This window comes from Urocampus carinirostris, chromosome 19, assembly GCF_059441175.1.
Source record: "Urocampus carinirostris isolate Australia breed hairy pipefish chromosome 19, RoL_Ucar_1.0, whole genome shotgun sequence".
NCBI lineage: Eukaryota > Metazoa > Chordata > Actinopteri > Syngnathiformes > Syngnathidae > Urocampus > Urocampus carinirostris.
Genome location: NC_142367.1, coordinates 2,216,603 through 2,239,996, shown reverse-complemented (window position 1 = coordinate 2,239,996; position 23,394 = coordinate 2,216,603). Strand labels below are relative to the sequence as shown.

Genomic DNA, 23,394 nt, shown 5'->3' with positions numbered 1-23,394 from the left:
TGAAGAGTTTGCATGTTCTCCCCGTGCTTACGTGGGTTTCCTCCAGGCACTTCGGTTTCCTCCCACATTCCAAAAACATGCATATTAGGTTAATTGACCGGTCTAAATTGTCCCTTGGTGTGAATGAACGAGTGAGATGTCTGTCCCTGGGTGCCCTGCAACTGGCTGGCAACCAGTTCAGGGTGTCCCCTTCCCACTGCCAGAAGATAGCTGGGATGGGCTCCAGCACCCCCGCGACCCTGAGGATAAGCGGTGCAGATAATGGATGGATGGATGGTCCAATACGGCCCTTTCAACATTTTGGTTTGCAAAGCCCTGGTATAGCCCTTCATCAAACTAATTTTCAAAGGGCTGAACAGACCACCATTACACCATTCCAAATATTGGATTTTGCTAATTTTAAATTTAATTTTCCAATTTAAAACAAAGGCAGGTATCATATAAGTAGGTGGCAGCTTTAAACTTTTTTTTCAAATCAGCAAAATATGCCAGTTGGACAAAAACATTACTTATTGATCTCCATGCTTTTCTCACATTTGTATCTGATTTTTTCAAAGTAGCTGAGAGTTTGCAGTGATTTGACTCACCAAATGGATGAAGCCGGCTGCTGTGAGCCACGTACTGATGAATATGGAACACAAGTTGACCAGCTTGATAGAGTTGCTGGTTCAAAAGGGAAACCATGAGTTACACTTGACAATACGCATTTGATTTTGACCATGGAATTATTATTTGGAGTACAAGAGGATATCAATATATACATTAAATTAACATAAAACTATCCTGGGAAATGAGTCATATAGTTGGTCAGTGTTTTTGAACCATTTGGCCACACGAAATGGCAAAATTTTATGTTTACCCCCCAAAAAACCATACCATTTACAGTTTCTTCAATCTTCCAGTGGTAGCAGATTACCTTTTTTTTCATACCAATCATCTGCTGAAGAGGCAGTACCTGGAAATATTTTACTTTTACATTTTCTTGTTTTGTTTGGTGAAGCACTCTAAGGTTGCACTACAAATAAATCAAATAAGAGGTAAGATCGGGCCAAAAAAAAGCACCCGAGCCCGACGCAGGCCCGAGGGGTATTAAACCCGACCCGGACCGAGCCCGACTAATTAACTGGATTTGCTGGCCCGGCCCGAAAGGGGCCGAAATTACATATTTTATTTATAAGGAGGGGTGATTTATGATAACAAATTAAACCCTGCCTTTTGTTACAACATCTAGGCCTAAGTTAAATAAAACTGTATAAACATTTACATCTTTTATATTTCTGTGTCTGCACTGCAGATGTTACATTAAGCGACAATCTGTCATTGACGTTTTTTTTTTTTAGAGGTAGCGAAAACATTTAAGGGCGTCCGTCATTTTGACGACTTGATCATTGGGCCATAATCCACAGCAGCAGTATGTCCTTAAGATTTTAGCGCAGCATTTTCATTGAGAGGGGGTGTTGACGTGTTGTGCCCTTTTCCGACTCCTATGCAAATCCCCCCCCCCCCCCCCCCCTGATCGTATTCTATATAAAACGCTTATTAAAACAATAAAGCGAGCTAATTATAATAATTGGGAGATACTAGTCTATATAACGCGTTTATTTAAACAATAAAGCGTGATCTTATTCTGCAAATTGCGTTTTTTAACGCGGATGAAAATGTCACCAACGTCAATGTACGCTTCCGACAAAAGCGATCGTATTCTATATAATACGCTTTAAAACAAAATAAAGCGAGCTAATTATAATAATTGGGAGATCCTAGTCTATATAACGCGTTTATTTAAACAATAAAGCGCGATCGTATTTTACAAAATGCGTTTGTTAATACGGATGGAAAAGTCACCAACGTCACTGTACGCTATGATTTCCGCAATCACAACTAATTGTACACAAATAATGTTTATTTGATTTACTATAATATCCGTATGTAATGTCTTTTTTATTGTGAATGAAACCCTGGTTGCATTGGATCCCGCGATGTAAACAAATTGTTGTTTTTTTCATTTAAAATCGGAGGGGGGGAGGAATTTGCATAGGAGTCGGAAAAATAGCAATTACAGCTCCTTCTCCGTTTTATCCAAATTATTTATTTTATAACAAGTATTCCTTGGTCTAGTATCCATACATAGTTTAAGTATATATTTTTAATGAACATATATTTATAATTATTAATTAATTTAAAAAAAAAAAAAAAAAAAAAAAAAAGCAGGACCGGACCCGACCCGACCGTATGACTGAGATTTCAGGCCCGACCCGGCCCGAAATTGCCTCGGTTCGGGTTCGGGCTTGGGCTCGGGCCATAAATCTTAGGTCTAAATCAAATCAAATAAAGTCAAACTCTTGCACCTAATTTTACGAATTTAAATTAATGTGTTCTTCTTTGTTAAAAACAATAGACGTTTTGACGCAATAAAACCTTTTTATTTCACTGACGGATATTGTTTCTCATTTTGAGAATGATTTTAGTTACTTTTCTAGAAAAACAAGATGACAATACGTGGAAAATATGTTATAAATAGAGTGAAATCCAAAATTACAGCATTTAGTAACCAAAATGTATTATTTTTATAACCTCCTGAGCCACAATATATTTTTACACAAAATATTATGTAAAAACACAACTTTATACATAAAGTTGCCTGCCCCATTTTTCACAACTTGAAACACAATAAGACGACTAATCGCAAAAACCCCATTGTTGCAAAGTATTAATAATTGATAATCAGAATATATAACAGAACAGCACATTAAAATTACGTTTATTATAAATCTACTTGTAACCTTCATTGCATGTATATGACATCGCTGTTTTCCATCTGCCATCAGTATGTACCTGTATTTACTCATCTTCATTCATGCAATGTTTGTGTTGCGTCGTCTGCTACAAGCCACGTGAACTCATTCCACAATGCTTTTATTGTACGTTTACGTTTTGTAGCGTCATCAATTTTGTTGGCTTCTTTTGAATCTTTCTTCTGGGGCTGATGTTTTGTCTTGATTCCTAACCACTTTTCCATTTTTCTTGTGTTCTCTGTGCGTCTACTTTGGAAAATGATATGCAAATGCACGCCCTTATAACGCTCGGGAGAGTCTGGAAGCACGAAGTTATTTGATGCATGCTTCTGATTGGCTGCCGAGTATGCAAATGGCCAAACGAACCGAAATTTGCAAAACGAACGAATATTTCGAAATCGTAATAATGCAAACGTTTGATTTGAAAAAAAAAAAAAGGTTTTTTTTGTTTTCTTGAGACGTTTTGGAAGTTGTACGACCGACGTAAAAGATGCACGCCCGCGTTGTCTCAGGCACTGATAGCAGTCACAGGCGCTGAACTTTTTTTTAAAACTGACAATGTACTGTACGTTATCTTAGCTAGCGCAGTTGTTTCACTAATAGTATGAATCAACATGACAAAAATTGTATTTAGAATTGTGATTTTACATTGCACACAAAAAAATACTTAAACAAACCTTACCTTGTCTTGAGAATATTCAAAAACTGTAAAATTTCAGAGAACTGTATCAGCCTCAAGGCCCTTAAAAACCTCAAGCCTGCAAGACAAAATAAATGAATAAATAATTAAACAAGATCAACCAAAGCAAACAATCGCTCACAAAATCGCATGTCATTTTAGACGATTTTACTTCCACATTAAGTAAGCTAATTGGGTTACTTCCAACAAATAGTCTCTTAAGTAATTAAATAAAATAATATCAAACTATGTTGCAAAGATAAGTTTTGGAATAGCTTTAAAACAATATTAATAATTTTAATAAGTTTATTCTGTTTTTTTAACAGTGGACACCTGCAAAGGAGATTGCATAAGATGCCAGTTGTTTTTTTTTGACTATTATACCTCACTATTGTTCTTTCTTTTCACTATTGTGCACCGTTTAAATTATTGTCACGATTGGTTTTTTGACCTTCAAACACTTTAGGATGAATCTGCTTTTGTAACCTTGGAGATTTAATGAAAAGAAAGGGCTCAGAGATGGGCTTTTAGAATAGGTTAGGATTTCTTATCTGAGGTTTGGGATCTCTTCCCTGTTCTCCTTGGAAGTTCAAATTCCACTGATGTTTTCTCTTATTTTGATTGTCTACTAAACTTTAAACATTTCAACGCTTAAGTTTTGAAATTGATTTTTAGACACACCTCCTGCAAAATATCCAAATTTTATTTTTTACAGCCTTATTTAAAAATAGTTTCAATGCATTTTACACTCAAAATGTTAGAAGCCTCGTAGACATAGAAGAAAGCAGTTTTCCTCTGCGCTGCCACAAAAAAAAAAAAGCCGCATCATATTTGAAGCTGCAGTATTTAAAATGTAGCTCAAAGTAGCGGCTTGTAGTCCAAAATTCACTGTAGGTTATATGTTCATGGTTCATGGATCCCTTACCATGCCAGGGCTGTAGGGGCACCATTTCCAGATGTGGGTCTTGGGCAAGTACAGCTAGGTGGTGCCTATCCCTCTACAGGCCATTTTTTGGGTTGGGGGTCTTCCATCATGGTTACTGATGTGACTCAGCTGTGCCCGCTCCTTTGGCGCCAACTGCCGCGGGTTCTGATTGGCTCCCCAATCCGTATTTGTACCCAGTCTGCAAACCTCAGTTAACACTAGGCAAGCCTTTTTCAACCCTGACTCCCACCTGTCCCATTTTTTACTCCAGTCTTTGATCCTGACCACGACCCGTTTTTGATCCTGACCACGTCTACTCTCCCGTCCCGGCTTTCGGCCGCTTTTTGTCCCTGACCATGTCTTCTCTCCTATTCTGGCTTACGACTCGCTTACGACCACGTTTTTTTCCCTCCTGTCCTGGCTAATGAACCGCTTTTCCGTTCCTGACACCGCCATCGCTCGCCACAGAAGGTCAACGTCCGCGTTAGGAGCACCATCCGAGTTTCAGAGCAACCTGCTTCCCGTGTCCAGCAATCACCGGATCGTGGGCGCAACCCTTTCTCTTTCTTCCAATAAAACTTGTGAGTAACGCAACCTAAGTGGGTCCTGTCTCCATTCTGGTCCTGACATTTTCTCCCCCTCATGAAACTACTGGTTTCCATGGTAACCAGGAGAAGCCACTGCTTATAAATGCAAATTAATTGCATTTAGCCTATTGACTAAACACATCAATGAACTATTGAGTTTTACCATTGGCTTTCATCATTATACTTCAGAGATATTCTCTGCTTTCCCCGAGTTTCCACAGGACAGAATAAACTAGACCAGGGGTGTCAAAGTCAAATGGATAAAGACCCACATACAAAATTTTGGCAACGTTTATTAAAACATTGAAATTGTTACAGAACCAAACCAAGATAACAAAAATAAACATCCCTCAAAGAAAAATAACATGTCCTGTACATTAAAAACAAAGTAATATTTGGTTGTGGCCCTGTCAGTAACTTAAAAAGTAGAACATTTTAACAGGCAAACAAGCACATGTCAAGTACATGTCCTTTGAAAAGTGTGCTGCTCTATAATCCTATCACTGAGTTCAAATAGTAAAATGAGGATTAATTAAAATTAGTTGTATTGTGTTTTTAATGGTATTTAGGCCTTCACCTGAAAAGTAGAGAAAAATACTATAAAGTACCTTAACAAATGGCACACAGAGAAAATGTATAAACGTTCCAGAATCAAAAATGGAAAATATGTGACATTACCAACAAATATAATATCATCTAGAGCAGACCTGGGCACTCCGGTCCTGGAGGGCCATACATCCTGCCAGATTTTGAAGTTTGCTCTTCTTTAACTCAGGTGATACAAATTATAACCTCGTTAGCAAGCTAGCAAGTGCTCGTTAACGATACTGTTGATTGGAATCACCTGTATTGGATCAGAGAAACCTCAAAAATCATGCAGAACATACGGCCCTCCAGGACCGGAGTGCCCAGGTCTGATCTAGAGTGACTCAGTCAAAAATGTAGGTTTCATATTTGACCCCGATCTGTTCTTTCAAACATACGTTTAGAATATTACTAGAACAGCTTTTTTCCATCTTCGCAACATTGCTAAGATTCGCCCTGTCTCAGTCGGATGCGGAGATTATAATTCATGCGTTTGTTACCTCCAGTCTCGTTAACTGTAATGTATTACTCTCTGGTCTCCCGAAGTCCAAAATCAAGAGCCTTCAGCTGGCACAAAATGCTGCTGCGAGGCTTTTAAAAAAGACAAAAAAGTTTGATCACATTACCCTGAATTTTAGCTAACCTGCATCTGCTCCCCGTTAGCTTAAAATTGTGATTAAGGTTCTGTTGGTAGTATACAAAATCATGCAAGGACTGGCTCCCTAATATCTTTCAGACTTAATTTCGCCCTATGTTCTGGTCCGGACTCTTCACTCTGAAAACGCTGGTCGACTTTTTATTGCATAATGTTACATTATTATTGGTAGGATGTTGGTTAAAGCAACAAAAAAAACTGAAGAGCCGTTTTAGAGGAGAACCGCAGGTTCAAGAGCGTTCTACATTCGGGCCCCAGTGCTGTGGAATGCTCTTTCCCCCGAGATTTGAGCTGCAACATCAGTGGAACTGTTTAAATCCAGGCTTTAAACACACTTCTAGTCTATAGCATGTAGGTTTTAGGTCAGATAATACTGTCATAATAATCTATGGTGTGCAATAATCTGTGGTCTGTGCAGCCCTTTGAGACTCCTTGTGATTCAGGGCTATACAAATAAACATGACTTGACTTAACAGAGGCAAGAACATTACAGTATAAAAGAAGTCCTCTCACCCCGGCCAACACCTCTTTCAACAGTTATTTAGAAATTCAATAAATAATATTTTCCCTTTAAGATCTACAAATTTGAAATTCTAGTAAAATTTGTGCACTAAAGTATTCGGTCTTTTGGCCACCAACCGGCGGCAACGGTCTTGCGTCTTACCCCAGTATGAGACGGAACGGACGCTTGAGGCCAAGCGGGATCCGCCGCCGTTCTCCTCCTCGTCTTTGTCGTGGCCGTTACGGACCCGGTAACCGTTCTGGAAAAGCTCACCGGTAGATTTCTTGCGCCGTCGGGTGGTAGGCACAGTCTGGACACTGCCATTGGCCCCCTTGTAGACTAACATCTTGGTGGGAATCATATCTGGGCGCCGTCCAGCCTGAAGGAGAAACTTTTTCGTCCTCGGTGCTGCCCTGGTAGTGCGTGTGTGGCTTAAAACTGCCAGGATATTAGCGAAACAGCGGCGGCGTATAAGCTTCTTTCGGATTCATCCAGAGAAGCAGAAAGCGAGCATGTCCATCAACCTGACCTCCGGGTCAGCCCTTAGATCCCGTAACGGATATCCTGTTCTCTTAATCTTTGCGAAAGGACAGCTTGTTACTTTTGAGTAGGGAAATGTTGATCATGTGACAACATATGTGTGTGTGGGACAAAGGCTAAAATCTGTGGTAAAGTTTCTCTTGTTTTTTTTTTTTTGCTTGCTTACTCAACAGTCGCACCAAACCTCTTTGTGCCACATAAATTGGGCAAATTGTTCCATGTTAGCTAGCAATACATCGCTAAATGGAGTGTTGTTTTTAATATTTGTGTGTTACAGCAAATTGGTAAAGTGCTTATTAAAACATTCCTGAGTAAAAAATTACTATGCATTTGACTGTGGAGATTGATTTCGATGTAGTTGCAAATATGTTATATTTGATTTCTTTCTAACTGCTTTATAGTGAAACATCCATCCATCCATTATCTGCACCGCTTATCCTCAGTAGGGTTGCGGGGGTGCCGGAGCCCATCTCAGCTATCTCCGGGCAGTGGGCAGGGGACACCCTGAACTGGTTGCCAGCCAAACGCAAGGCACACAGACACAGACAAGTCACTCGCTCATTCACACCTAGGGACAATTCGGTCCGGCCAATTAACCTAGACGCATGCTTTTGGAAGGTGGGAGGAAACCGGAGAGCCCGGAAGAAACCCACGCAAGCACGGGGAGAACATGCAAACTCCACACAGGAGGTTCGATATCATGACCTCAGAACTGTGCTGCACACATGCTAACCACTGCACAGCCCGTATAGTGAAACAATGATATTACATTTTAACAGTGACGGGGCTTCATTGCACACCTTAAAATACCTGTTTCATGTCATGTTGATGATATTTTATCCATGAATACTTATTAATTCCACATTGTCTGGAAACGTCCTTTCAATTGCTTTACCCTGGTTGCACTTGTCTACTTTCATTTTAAGCATTTAACCAATCACATTTTAGCCAACACGACAGAACAGCTTTCATGGCAATAGAAAACAACTTCTAGAAGGAACTAAAACACATGAATAAGTTTTACTAGAGATTAGCTGAGGAAATACATGAGGATGGAAAATGTGGCTCTATTCCTATATAATATTACAAATTTAGATAGAGATAGAGATAGATACTTTATTCATCCCCGCAGGGAAATTCACATTTATGAGGTGTAGCTGCAGTTAATTTTTTATAGTCATAATATACTTAACCTAGTTGGTCCCTGTATGGAAATTCATTTTCACCTACTGAAACGGGCTTACGGTAAGTGCTGGTGCAACAGAGTGTGTGCCCAATGATCGATTTCCAGCACTTGGTATTACCAGGGGGCCTCCCATCAAAGTAAAAACCATTAAAGACCCTTCTTAGCTTCCCGACATCAGGCGTTCTGCGAGGCAGCTTTGAGTTTTTTTGTCGTGCAGTTGACAATTTTGTATTTCTCGCCTTTTTGGTGGTATGCCCGTAAACAGGAATACAATTGATTCAGACGTAGTGCTATTGAAAGCCTAGTTGTGAAATACACGGCCCACCACTGAATCACAATGATAAGAAACCTATGTAAACAGCCAGGCATACCTAATTAAGTGGGGGGGGGTTTAAGGGTTATTGATCTATCTTCGTTATTCATTATCCATTATCCGTTATCGGTCAGTTCATTATACGCTACAAAGCCTAGGAGCCGGGACACTTACTCTCAGCCAAAAGGCTAAGCTAAGGTCCTGGACAAAGTGTTTACAGAACGATGGTCAAGTATGTCCACGGGGTGGCGTTACCCTTAAAATTACCTTAACTTTAATCAACAGCTTTCACAGACCAGATGATGTTATGCAAAACATTTATCATGATTTGGGTTTTCTTGTGCGTCTGTATGCGTTTGTGCATTTGCGAGCACACGCTTCGCTTTGTTCTTTGTAAGGAAAAAGGAAAAAAAAAAACTAAGCCATCAGCCATGATCCTCTATAATCCTTCATTTCCTGTCACCATCAAAGCATGTTCACATCAAAAAGCCTTTGTCCGCTCCAAATGATAAACAACAGGGAGGGGTTTTCCGTCTGGGTCTTTCATAAACCATCGAAGTGTGGTCCTGTTTTCTAGACCATCAGAAGTTACTTTGTAAATCAATTACTGTATTTTCACGACCATAAGGTGCACAACTGTATTTTGTCTATTAATAATTCCACGTCGTCTGTCAGCTTTCATTAATTTTCTCGTGGTTGCACTGATTCAAGATGAGTGCTTTCATATTTAAGTATTTAACCAATCATGTTTTAGCTATTACTTCTTGCCGGGGTCAGCAAACTACCCGGAGGCCTGCAGAGCTTATTGTGAAGGCCTCAGTGTTGATAAAGCTGTTGATTTTGCCATTCAGATTCTGAGTTGGCGAGTCAACGGTTTCACAAAACTGATTGGATAGGGTGCATCACAGAAATATCACAAGGAAATGTCAAGAAAGAAATTCCTGTCGTTTCTGTGGAATGGCCTTTTTAGCCTTAAATCAAATACAAACTTATGCCAAAAATACGACTTTCAGCATTAGCTTCGATGGTGTAAGAACTTCTGATGGAACTGAAACAAACGGGAAATCTCCACGACAGTGTAATTGAAATCTCGAGGGAAGAAGGGCGGTTTTGTGCAGACAAAGAAAGGATTTTGGGGCGAGTAAAATGTGCGTATAGTGGTAACTCCGCTTATGATGGCTCCACATATGAAAGCAAAATTCCATGAAGTCTCGGAATCTTTAGAAAGAATACACCCGGAAAAAGTGTTGACAAGTCGGGCTATCACTACGTCTGCCTTCTGTATTTTTGAAAGATTGTCAAAAGCCGGTAAAAGCACATGTTATGTGATCAGTGTTTTAAGAAAGGCGATGTAAAAAGGGAAAAAAAAATATTGCTCTTATTCTTTGTTTTTTTTACATTATATGCCTCTCTTTTTATGTTTATTGTGCGGTAATCTAATTTTAACAAGTATTAGTTTCATATTCTGATGCTCTTGTGATTTACTTTAAAAAAAATCTTATTGGCCATATCTATTCATCATATTTGTCGCAGCCATTGCTGCTCCAAATGATTTAAAGCTTTAAAAATAGTTATTCAGAATTGGATTGATTCAGATGTAGCAGTAATGAAGGCACAGGAGTGAAATGCACGGCTTGCCACAGCTTCTTAGTGATGTTAAATTAAGGTGATTCTTTATCCGACTGAGACATTAAATGAAGGTTACCGAGCCAGCTGCGGTTCAGGTAGACGGACACGAAGACAGGTGGCACGGTGAAGAAGTCCACCACAGAGTTGACCTCCAGCCAAAACCACAACTTGTCATTGGCTGCGATGAACTGAGGATGAAAACAAGAAAAATCTATGACAAAACTTCACAAATACTTGAAAAATATGATGAAATCCCAAATTACGGCAACATTTTGTACCAAAATGGATAACCTGCATTACCTCCTGCGCTACAGTGACCACAAATGATAATTTAAACGTTATACTGTCGATAGAAAGAAAACGATAAACATGAATCCGACAATCAATTTCAAATATTTTTGATAGCTGGGGTACAATGTTTCCTATTACAAATAACCCCTTGGCGGGCTGCCGGGGTGAGTTTGGTACTGGCCAAGGTCTTGAATTTGTATTATTAAAAAATATATTTTAAAATGTAAATAAAAGTGAAGTTAATCAAAAAAACCTTAAGATATCTCATAATATAGAAGATTGCAAATTCAATGGTGTGCTTTCTTGCATACTTTTATTGTCATCTCACTCGCTTTTGGTTATTTGGTTAATATAATAATAATAATAATAATTTCCTTGTATTGTCATTCTGTGTAACAATGTACACAGAACGAAATGTCGATTGCACCTGACCCGTTGTAGCGAGCCGATGCAGCCGCAGCCAACAGAGGGCGCCGCCGACCACTTTTTAAGCAAGTCATGTTTATTTTTTTTTATCACAAAGAGTCTCAAAGGGCTGCACAGACCAAAAACTATTGCAAACTACAAAATAGACAGAATCCCCTCATCTAAAACCTACATGAGGGCAAATAATACACAGATATTGTCAACATAAAAGATAGGTTATTCATATGCTATAGAATAGAAGTGTTTTCTAAGCCTAGATTTAAACATTTCCTCCTAGGTCGCAGATTGAATCTCAGGGGGAGGAGCATTCCACAGCACTGGGGCCCGAATGGAGAACGCTCTAGAACCTGCGTATCTCTTCTTGGCTCTTGGGATCACTAGTAGACCAGCGTTTTCAGAGCGAGGGCTCCAGACCGGAACATAGGGGGAAATTAAATCTGAAAGATATGAGGGAGCAAGTCCATGCATGATTTTGTATACTACCAACAGAACCCTAAAATCACATCTTAAGCTAACAGGGAGCCAATGCAGCTTTGCTAAAATCGGGGTAAAGTGATCAAACTTTCTTGTCTTAGATAAAAGCCTCGCTGTAGCATTTTGTACCAGCTGAAGACTCTTGATTTTGGATTTCGGGAGACCGGAGAGTAGTGCATTGCAGTAATTACAGTTATTTGGTTAATATGCGTTTTGTTTTTGTTTTTTACTGAGCAGAGAAGGAAGGGGTTGGGAAGGGGAGCTGCAGCAGCACATTGAGCACAGGAATGGGGCAAAAGAAATGGCAGTACGGAGGACAAAAAGGAAAGGAAATTTCAACATGAGACAGACCAGGAATATTATCCTGATTTGGACTCATTTCAATTTTATTAATGGATCCAAAACAGTGTGCGTTGTCCATCACTGACGAAAGAATCTGAATAGGTTCCTTAAAGCATACCACTGTGTGTTCCTAAATGCCAGTATTCAGTACAGACTGATCACATTTTTGTTATTGTTCTACAAATGTTATCTTATATTTTTGAAAGTTTTTTAGAAGTTCTGTCTTGTTTCAGTCTCGATTGGTGAGAAGTTAAATTTTAAATAGGTAAAAGTTCTTGTATTTAAAGGTTAATATTTAAAATTTTAATGTTATTGTGTGGTTTGTTTTTAGGGATTCTGTGCAGTTTACTTTAAAGTTGCTGAGTATAAAAAAAGTTTAAATTAGTTCACTCTAGAGTGAAAAAATAAAAGCTAGTGTAATATAGTGGTATTATACAGTTTTTATTGCATAATGTTACATTATTATTGGTAGGATGTTGGTTAAAGCAACAAAAAAACTGAAGAGCCATTTTAGAGGAGAACCGCAGGTTCAAGAGGGTTCTCCATTCGGGCCCCGGTGCTGTGGGATGCTCTTCCCCCTGATAGTCAATCTGCAACCTCAGTGGAACTGTTTAAATCTAGGCTTAAAACACACTTTGATTATATAGCTTATTAATGACCTATATTTCATGTTGACAATATGTGTATTATTTGTAATGCAACATCCATTGCAGCGTGGTCATCCTGGAAGGGGGATTACCTCATCTGCGGTCCCTTCTCAAGGTTTCTTCATTTTCCTCATGTTGAGGTTTTTGACTTTTTCCCTGCCCTCATGGACGTTTTAGATCAGGGGATGGTGTAATAATAATCTGTGGTTTGCAATAATCTGGTCTGCGCAGCCCTTTGGGACTCTTTGTGATTAAGAGCTATACAAATAAACATGACTTGACCTGAAAAAGCTGGTTAAAAAAAAAAACGAAGAAAGAACCGGAATTCCCATCACTAATAAGTTGCACGTTACAATAACATACACCTCTCAATATATTCGTTTTACCCATATTCTATATGTTTTTTGAGGAAATACTCTAAATCAAAAAGCAACAGACTGATGTTCATTTCGATCTTAAGGACTTATGAGGATTTGCTTTCCGTATACTAACCCGTAGTCCGAAGTACAAGAGGAAAAAGATGTTGAAGGCCATGTCAATTTGTAGTGTGACGTCCTCATAGAAGTTCTGACACGATTCGATGGGACTGCCGGACACAAAAAAAGTCCACATCAGCCGCTGCCACATCACAATTCCGATTTCCCGCCCGCGTCATTAATTGATATCGTCTTTTCCCCGCAAAAAGACGCCAGGAAGAAGCGCGGCTTCTTCGTCAAGTGCAGTGAGTAGCAACAAGCCGCATGCACTTGCAAGCATTGCCGTGGTGGTGCAAATCGTTGACATTAAACCTTAAAAAGCTGCTGTGCGTTCATTTTATATGGGGGCACGGGGTTGCAAATAGAGCAGCAGTTTAAGGCTTAAGTGCATGCAAAAGTCACGTCTCCTTGATGACGGACGTCAGGCAGACATAGCAAATATTGTCGGGGAGCCTCACCCTGAACAAAACTTTGTATCTGGCACACATAAAGAGAAGTCAGTAAACCGGGTACAGGTTAGTTCATGCTCAACACTCCACCTGTAATCATCGCTACCTACTAACTCCACACACAGAAAAAATACATTTGAAACTATACCTCGGGTGGATATTCCTCAAATAAAACTTTAGACTGTGGGTCTCGTTTATTTGGGGGCCGCCAGGGCTAGGGTCTGAGGGAGACGGGGCCATATCTTGTTTTCCACAAGAAAAGTTTGACTTAAAACATTAAACTGTGCTCAAATATCTATATAAAATTTGCGACAAAAAATGGCCTTTACATATAGGAAATCATAGAGAATATTAAAATAAACCAATCAATTTTCCAATGTATCCAGTACCATTAAAAGAAGAAATCCAGTGTGAATCGTTTATTTTGCAGATCTACAAATGTATCTGCGATTTTCATATGCAATTTTTATGTTGCATGTGCATTCATCAAGACATGATTTTTAAATCTGAATATATTTGAGGATCTTAACTATACACGTGTAAATGTTTTTGAGATAAATCTCTCGTGTCAGGACCAGACCGGAAACAGGACCCAATTGTGTTACGTTTCTCACAAGTTTTATTTAAGGAAAGCGGAAGCGGATCTTGCGTGGCGAGCGTTGGCGGTGTCGGGAGCGGAAAACAGGTCAGTAGCAGGGACAGGAGAGCAAAAACGTGGTCAGGGTCGGAAGCGAGTCGTAAACCAGGAATGAAGAGTAGATTTGGTCAGGATCAAAAAAACGGGTCGAAGCCGGGGGACAAACGGGAGCAAAAAACAGGCAGAGACGTTGTGTAAATTGTACGCCCGATGGGAAAGATGCACAGCCCGGGCGTCCGGGCGGACGTTATTGCAGACACTGTTTTGAGGCGTATATTTGCGGTTCCAAAGAATTTTTGGGCCGGTCTTTCATTTCAGGTTTCCAACCCCTGTCTTAGTGAGTCTCCTCCAGCAAGATTTTAAAGCAACCTGTCAATCATTGGGTGCATAGCCAATTACAGGATGTTAAGGCTGCATGGCGCCAAACTCGATTGCAGAAGCTTTCCGTGAGGCTGTAAAACGAGCTGAGCGACAGGGCAAAAGGTTGAAAGTTCACAGCTCATCTTTTGAAAAGGTAACAGGAGAGCAGCATGAAAGTGGACACTGGCCAACCGGTCAGCGTTTAATAAATTGGTGCACACTTCCTGCTTTGTAGTCTTCTGCTTCCTGTCGATTCTTTCCACCCACAACAGGAACTTCAGACTTTCCCTTGCCTTTATTGAACCTTCTACCATATCAGTCAAACGTACTTTTAGATCTTATCAACGCTAACAAATCCTGTCCTCAACATTAGCTTGAGTGTGAGAAGAAAATTTGCCACAAATACAGTGGGACCTCAGTTATCGCAGTTAATGCGGACCAAAACCACCCGCGAAAAGTGAAAATCCGCGAAGTAGCGGCGACCCCTTCCCCAAAAAAAAAAAAATAACAATAATTTTTTTTTTCTTTTTTTTAAATATTATTATTTTTTAGACCCGGTTAATGGGGACCTAAACCACCCGCGAAAAGTGAAAATCTGCAAAGTAGCGACGCCCATTCAAAAATGCTTAAAAAAAAAAATATATATATATATATATATATATATATATATATTTTTTTTTTTATTATTTTTTTTTTTTTTTAATTATTATTATTTTTTAGGCCCGCAAAGCTCTGAACCCGCAAACGTCGAACCGCGAAGTAGCGAGGTCCCACTGTATAAATTTTAAATGAAAAGAGAACCAAGCAATACTCACTCTGAAGAGTCGATGAAGTATATGACCAGAGCTCCGATACTGAGGGCAAAGACGAGCACCACCTGAAAGAAAAAGTGAATAATTATTGTGTTTTTAAAAAAGCATGATTGATTGCGAAACAACAAACAATTGCTGTATCGCGGTTAACTTACTGCAGTTTGCTGTATGTTTCCCACAACATATAAAAACTCTGGTGGGCAACCAGGGTCTAATCGGTCCCCATCAGGGTTTAGTAAACTTTACTAAAAAATATAATATTTTAAAACATATATAAATGTGAATCTGGGCAAAATCATTTTTTAACAAGAAAACCTCAAAATTAAAACATTCTGCTGTTTTCAAAAATATTTAATTTGCAACAAAAAATAAGATCTTAAAAAAACAAAGAACTAATGTGAACAAGTATAAATGAATCCGTAATTTGCATGGGCTTTCCTTACATTAAAAGGGACCATGTGTATCCTTTGACCACTAGATGTTGCTGTATTGTGTAGTGCAACTAAAAACAACTGCAAGAATTAAGAATTAAAAAAAAAAAACCTCCTATGTGGGGTTTTTTTGGTCACCCGTAGCAGAAAGATGGCTGACGTTTAGCTAATATTATGTAAAATAAATGCAAATGTATCAATTAACGAGTATTTAAAAAAATAATATCATAGTTTGTATATTTTGCATTTTGCACTTTAAGTCAACATTCTTTTTAATGATTTGTTTCTACTGAACAATACTACTTCTTTCCCTTTAAACTTTCATATTAAGGTGGGGGCGTCGAACTATCACTCTGCAGGCTGCAGTTGGCTCTTGGGCCGCATATTTGAGACCCTTGCCTTAGCCTGTCTACAAAATCACAAAGATCCATGGGCAACACGCTACTTCGGATTTTTATTGAGCATTGTGTTCTGCATCCGGGCTAAACAGCCATGCTGCCTCTTTTCTGCCTGTGTCTGCCTTTGCATCAATAACTCTTGCAGTGTGAGTTGCACACATACATAAACAGCTCTACAAACATATTACATGGCAGCTTATCTTCAATTTCAAATTCTGCCATCCCATTTCATCACTGCAGCCTCTGTCAAACTCCTTTTGTTGTGCATGCAAGAATGTGAAATTCTTATACACGCTTACATCAACTTTCTTTTTCATCTGTTTTGGGGTTTGGTTTGGCCAGTATTGAAAGTCACTTTCACCAATTTCATCCTGGAGTAAAATAAAATCCCAGAGCACATGTGTGTGCATGTGCATGTCTCAAACCCGCTCAGATAAACTCTTTTCACATTTTTGGGAAGTTTGGGTTGGCATTTCGACTGTATTGGAAAAATAAATTTTCTTTCACCATTTTCATCCTATAATTAGAAAACCTTGCGCACACATATGAAATCACACCACTCTAGGCTCCTTTACTCCAGCCTTATGCACTCTGTTGCTGGACCACCAATAATAACACTAATATATAGGCAGCTAAGCACAATGAAAAATTATATATAAATGCTCTTTAAACTGGCAATTGTTAACATATACTTAATAGAAAACATTAATTTTTGAAGGCCACCTCAAACTATGCACCCCACATGTATGCAAATGCTTTACCCTGTAAATTGGGTTTGTTCTTTATTTTCTACGTATAAAACAGTATTTAATAAAGACATTATTCTAATTAACAGGGTAATGACTCCTTTTTGGAACGCAATCTACGAGAAAAATGAGGGATTACTGTATTTGTCCTTGGTTAAGAAAATGCCTTAACGCGTTCTTCTTTGACTCTCCTCCATGTCAAAGTGTAAATAAAATACGCGAGGTGACTGACAACGGTGTCCTCTTTCAGCTTGAGGAGGATGCTTTAGTCATTTGTGATCGGCACCCAATTGTGCTGTTTTATATGTTCATAAAAATTGTTTTATATTGTTAATCTGTTTTCTAATGTCCAGGATAAAACCTAAGAAATTGGGCGTGGCACTCCGGTATCACATTTAACAGTGAGGATAAAAGAAAACAAAGAACATAAAGGAACAAAGAAGATAAGGTTATAATTTACACAATATTTACAGAAGAAATGTGGGCATGTAGGATGTTACATACAGTTTTGGGATCGTATTAGTGCAATATGCGTTAAGTGCAAAAATAGTCAACATTGTGCAAAGTGAGCATAGGCATGAATAAAATTTTACATCTGTATGAGGTAGTCTGTTTGCAAAAGTTTCAGTTTGTTGTGCGGTGTGTGTTAAGGGTGGTAATGGGTCTGGGGAAGAAACTGTCTCTGAGTCTGTTTTTGTTTTGTGTGACCTGTAGCGCTTGCCGGAAGGCAGCAGGTCAAAGAGGTGGTGGCCGGGGTGATAAAAGTCCTTGATGATGTTTTCTGCTCTGCTGAGGTAGCGAGAGCAGGCAATGTCCCTCCAGACTGGGTAGAGAGCAATCAACGATTCTCTGGGCTGTGTTGATGACCCTCTGAAGCGTTTTCCAGTCTGCTGCCGTGCACCCAGCAATGCAGTATGTTAGAATTCTCTCCACTGTGGCTTTGTAAAAGGACACCAGCAGCTGCTGCTTCAGATGATTTTTCCTGAGCACTCTCAAGAAATGGAGTCGCTGCTGGGCCTTCCCTACCACCAACTTTGGTGTTTGCAGACCAGGAGAGGTCATCGGAGACGTGCACACCCAGGAATTTGAAAGAGTGGACTCTCTCTACCTTTTAAAATTAGTGGTGCTGGGTTCCCGTCTTTCCTCCTGAAGTCCCGTATTAGTTCTTTTGTTTTTGTGGTGTTCAGTATGAGGTGGTTTTTCGAACACCACGTTGTCAGTGGCTCCACCTCACTGTACGCCGCCTCGTCCCCTTCAGAGATGAGGCCGATCAAGGTGGTATCGTCGGCGTACTTAACAATTGTGTTTGTGAGGTGGGTCAGTGAGCAGTCGGAGGTGTAGAGGGTGAAAAGCAGGGGGCTCAGTCCACAACCTTGGGGGAAGCCAGTGCTCAGTGTTAGGGTGGGAGAGACGTCACCTAGGTTACAAAAAGCAGATCCTGTCATGAACCGAAAGAGGATCAGGACCCAAATGCGTGATGTTTCACACACAAGTTTTTTATTTTATGGGATATGGGGAGTCATGCACGTTAGGCAGCAGTCTGGCGTGAAATGATAGGAAGCCAGAGGCCGACGAGATCGATACCAATTGCCCGAGCAGATATCGGACAGATGAGGTCGATACCGGAGAGGACGGGACAGACAGGATTGATATCAAAACAGGATATCGAAATTAAACAGGAGAAACTATACGGGAATGAAACTGGAAACCGATATACAAATGAACAGGAACAATACCGGACAGGAAATACCAACAGGAAACAGTACCGAGTCAAATCCCACGTCTTACAGGGCAGAGGTTCGTTGACGGACTGACCCAGTAAGAATGAGAGCACTGAGCTTAAATAGACGGAAAGCCAATCTGTCAACGAGCTGCAGCTGGCGCCACACAGGCAGGGCCAATTGGGCGCCATGGCAACCGTGTCAGATCCTCCCTAAAGGATGTGGAAATTAAAGAATAGCAACAAGATTGGCCAGTAGCAACAACAACGTTAACATGCCGTACAGAATTGTCAAAATAACAAACAACAGTAAGACAAAATAATGAACAACGGTGTGCAATAATATCCAAAATAACTGACAACCCTGGAATCCTAAACAATCTCCTTTGCAGTTGTCAAAAAAATAAAATAAAATAATAAACCACCTTCATTGTTGGTAAGCAGAATTAAAAGCGATTCCGAACAATTGGCCCCGTCCGTTTGGCGCCAGCTGCGGCTCGTTGACAGATTGGCTTTCCGTCTATTTAACTCAGCGGTCTCACTCTTCCTTTGTCAGCCCGTCAACAAACCCTACCCCGCAAGACATGGGTTCTGACTCAGTCCTGTTTTCCTGTTGGTATTTCCTGTCCGGTATTGTTCCAGTTTATTTTGTCATGTTAATATCAGTTTCCAGTTTTGTTCATGTCTATTTTTGTCCTGTTAATTATTCTCTCCAGTTTTCGTTCCCGTCTAGTTTGTCCTGTTTCATTTCGATATCCTGTTTCATTATGAATCCTGTCTGTGCCATCCTGTACTGTATCGAACCCATCTGTTCAATATCTGCTTGAGCAATTGGAATCCATCTCGTCGGTCTCTGGCTTCCTGTCTTTCCACGCCAGACCGCTGCTTATCGTGCATGACTCCCCATTTCCCATAAAATAAAAGCTTGTGTGAGAAGCGTCACACATTTGGGTCCTGATCCTGTTCCGGTTTTTGACACTTTACTTATTAAACCAATAATTTGATCATTAGTTGCTATTATTCATTGCACCTTCATCAGTCCAGAATACAACAAAATACAAAATGTCTCAAAACTTGCAGCCTCGGGGCCAATTGCTGCCTGCAGGATCATATGTTGAGGCCCCCGCATTAAAATGAAAATGTAAAGGGACAGTGTGTAATATAATGTGCCTTCCAGGGGTAAAAGAAAATCATTACAAAAAAAGTATTCATTTTAAAGACAAAATGCATGGACTATGATACAAACCTGTATTTTTAAAAACTACTCCTGGGTTTTGAAATTTGTATTTATTTTACATACATGAGCTAATTGTCAGCCATCTTGCTGCTAAAGGTACCCCTGAAAAATAAACGAACCATTTGTTCATTTTGCTTTACTTCTTTCTTTATTCCTTTTCTTTTGTTCTTACTTTCATCATTTACTTTTTTTCCCTTTTTGACATTTCTCCCTTTTATTTCTTTGTTCATGTGAGGCAGGGTAAAATAAAGAGAATAAAAATTATGTTATTTGGTCATTGACTCTCTAGTTTGTATACGTTCTTGTGCTGTTTGGCAACCGTTTTCTGTAGCACTACACCATACTACGATATCTATAAGTCAAATATTAGACCATCTCCCTTTAATGCAGTGCTCCTCAACCATTTTCTGTATAAAAAAAATATTTAACAGTGCGATGTTTTGAAGCTTTTATAGTCTAAAACCTGATTTGGCCTAGCTTCAACCAACCCTAGCTCTGGCAGCCTCCAAGTAAATGTCATGACCAGCACACAGGGTAGACCCAATCGCGTAACGTTTTCTCACAATTTTATTTAAAGAAAGAGGAAAGGGCAGCGCCAGCGATCCAATGCTCGCTGGACGCGGGAAGCAAGTCGCTGTCGCAATCGGATTGTGATCCGAACACGGGAGTGTATCTTCCGTAGCGAACGATGTCGGTGTCAGGGACGGAAAAACGGGTCGGTAGCCGGGACTGATAGAGCAATGCGTGGTCGGGGTCATAAACGAGTCAAAAGCCAGAACGAACGGGAGAGTAGATTTACAGTAAGACCTCGGTTATCGCGGTTAATGGCGCCAAAACCACCCGCTAAAAGTAAAAATCTGCGAAGTAGCGACGCCCCTTCAAAAAAAAAAAAAAAAAAAAAATCTCATCTCATTATCTGCACCGCTTATCCTTATTAGGGTGAAGCCGCGTCCGCCGAACTCGCGCAGTCGCGCGGCCCGGTAGTGACAGACCGCGAAGCTCTGAAGCCGCGAACGTCGAACCGCGAAGTAGCGAGGTCCCACTGTAGTCGGGGACAGAAAGAGGTCGTAAGCCAGGACGGGAGAGCAGACGTGGTCGGGATCAGACAGGTCGTCGCCGGAGACAGACGGGAGCAAAAACGGGACAGGTGGGAGTCAGGGTCGAAAAAGGCTTGCCTAGTATACACTGAGGTTCGCAGACGGACTGACAACAGGGGACTGACAGGACTGGATTCAAATAGTGACAGGGAGCCAATCAAAACCCGCGGCAGTTGGCACCAAATGAGCGGTCACAAGTGGATCACATCAGTTATCATGACAGTAAATTGAGTTTGAGTCCCCTGCACTAGACAATTGATGAAGCTAAATCCTCCAAAATTAACTGCAAAATTTGAGTGCACATTGTCTCGCTCTCTCGACCAATCGAAGCGAGTCAAGCAAATGGGCGGGGTTTTCACACGCAAGGCGAGCTGGCACTCATCCACTTCCAGGTGACACAAAAGCAGCGTAGAACAGAAGAGCAGCCAGCATTCATAATGAATGAGTGTGGCCCCAATTCATCTCCATGCCTTAAGAAAATGCCTGTATGAATTTTTCATCACCATTCTCCCTCTTTTGGGAGACAGGTTATCTCTATGTGACTCCATGTCACAACTACAAGGCATCACAACTGCTACCGCTCTGGTCAGCAGCAGAATTTGTGATGTGTAGTACCACAAAAACATTTGACATCTTGCATTATTCATATCGTAACATTCACGCTGTCGGCGTCAATGCTGCTAAAGTGTACCACCATCAGTGAGGCTTATTTTTTTACCGCGTGTATCACTAGTTAATACCCAACGTGTAAATAAGTTGGGGTGGCCTTAGAGACTCATTACAAGATGACAGTGACGTCAATAAAAGAACAGCGGGGATTTCCAAAACAGTCAACGTGGAAAATATGACCCGGCGGGATGTATGTTGACTTCCGAATGCATTACAATCAGACCCTGCCATTTTGGGGCGCTAGCAATTCTCGACATCCGGCCACTGGAAGTTCATAGTAAAAAGGACAGACATCTGTTTTGAGCAGAACATTTTGACAAATTATACTGTGCCCTGAAAGCAGTGCTTTGATTATTCTTAAAGGGTTAGGGTTATTAAGTGTTATTTATTGTTAATTGTCAAGACCAGAACGGAGACAGGACCCACTCGCATAATGTTTCTCACTGTTTTATTGGGAAGAAGGGAAAGGAGTGCACACACGATCCAGAGATTGCAGGGAGTAGGTTGCTCAGACGCGGAAGTAGGACTTCCGTGGCGAGCGATGGCGGTGTCGGGAACGGAAAAAACAGGTCAGTAGGGATAGAAGAGCAAAAACGTGATCGAAAACAAGTGGAAAGCGAGGAGAAGAGAGTAGACGTGGTCGAGATCAAAAACGGATCGTTATTCGGGGCGAGAGAACAGACGTGGTCGAGATCAAAACAGGTCGTAATTCGGGACGGGAGAGCAGACGTGGTGTAGCTCAAAACAGATCGTAACCGGAGACTGAAAGGGGCAAAAAAACAGGACGGGTGAAAAAAGGCTTGCCGTGTAAAAACAGATTCGCAGACTGACCGACAAAAGGGGACTGACAAGACAAAGTTTAAATACTGACAGGGAGCCAATCTGTCAACAAGCTGCAGCTGGCGCCACACGTGCGGGGACAATTGGGCGCCATGGCAACCGTGACGGTTAATATAGGTTTGCACTTTATGTTATTGTAATTTATGCTGTTTTTTATTTGGGACACCTGCAAAGGAGATTGCATTGGAAGCCCTTTTTTATTTTGACTAATATACCTCACTGTTGTTCATTATTTAGATTATTATGGACTAATATCATTGAAACAATTTGCCTATTATATTGCTGTTCTTTGATTGAGGGTTTGTATACATTCTTTATGGCCATATTTAAGCACTTTTTAAGACTTTGAAAGCCAATTTGTAAGATTTCTCTGGTCCAGTTAAAAGACAAAATTTGATTTTTAATCTTTAAGCATTTATCAAGATCTTGAGTAAATTAAAAATATTTGATTTAGAGACAAACCTCATATACAGTTGGGGTTGGGTAAAAATAACTAACATGTAGCTTACAATTTTAGGTGCAGGAAATTCTTCCCATTACAAAGGACCACTGGGAAATGCAACATAATTCTTTTTTATGGCCCATAATAAATTTCTAGAATAATACAAAATCATTGCACTAATACGCATTTCATAGTGCCCTGTTTCGGTGAAGCATGCACCTGTCCTCTTGGGAATGATCCTTAGGGGCCGGTGACGCTTCATAGGACAATGCCATACAAACTAGTGCCAGCTGCGGTTAATTAAGAAAAAAGAACTGCAAAAACAAAGCGAATTCCTCAAGGAGCAGTGTCAAGGTCATTTTAACCAAACTTGCAGAGAATCATGGCAACAATCTCAAGCATTTACAAGCACTTTAACCAAATATCAAACACCTTCCAATCATTGAAGACAAGCATTTTCAAGAATTTCAAGCACCCATATGAACCCTGTTGATTTCGATACCC

General features: G+C 40.3%; 1 protein-coding gene across 11 annotated transcripts in view; it reads right to left on the bottom strand.

Annotated features, from left to right (window-relative positions):
- The window catches only part of LOC148346882 (calcium-activated potassium channel subunit alpha-1a-like), a 160,294-nt gene that overhangs the window by 86,278 nt on the left and 50,622 nt on the right, over positions 1-23,394 (bottom strand). For 10 of the 11 annotated variants that reach the window (XR_015848094.1, XM_088324041.1, XM_088324042.1 and 7 more), the window contains 5 exons: positions 15,314-15,375; positions 13,069-13,162; positions 10,473-10,584; positions 3,478-3,553; positions 588-663 (listed from right to left, as the gene is read on the bottom strand). Coding sequence is in view for 10 of the 11 variants with exons in the window: in XM_088324041.1 (XP_088180167.1) it covers positions 588-663; positions 3,478-3,553; positions 10,473-10,584; positions 13,069-13,162; positions 15,314-15,375 (420 nt within the window). In the remaining variant the exon portion in view is untranslated. Of the gene's footprint in view, positions 1-587; positions 664-3,477; positions 3,554-6,890; positions 8,816-10,472; positions 10,585-13,068; positions 13,163-15,313; positions 15,376-23,394 lie in introns of those variants that run through there. The other variant, XM_088324049.1, reaches the window with a different exon arrangement.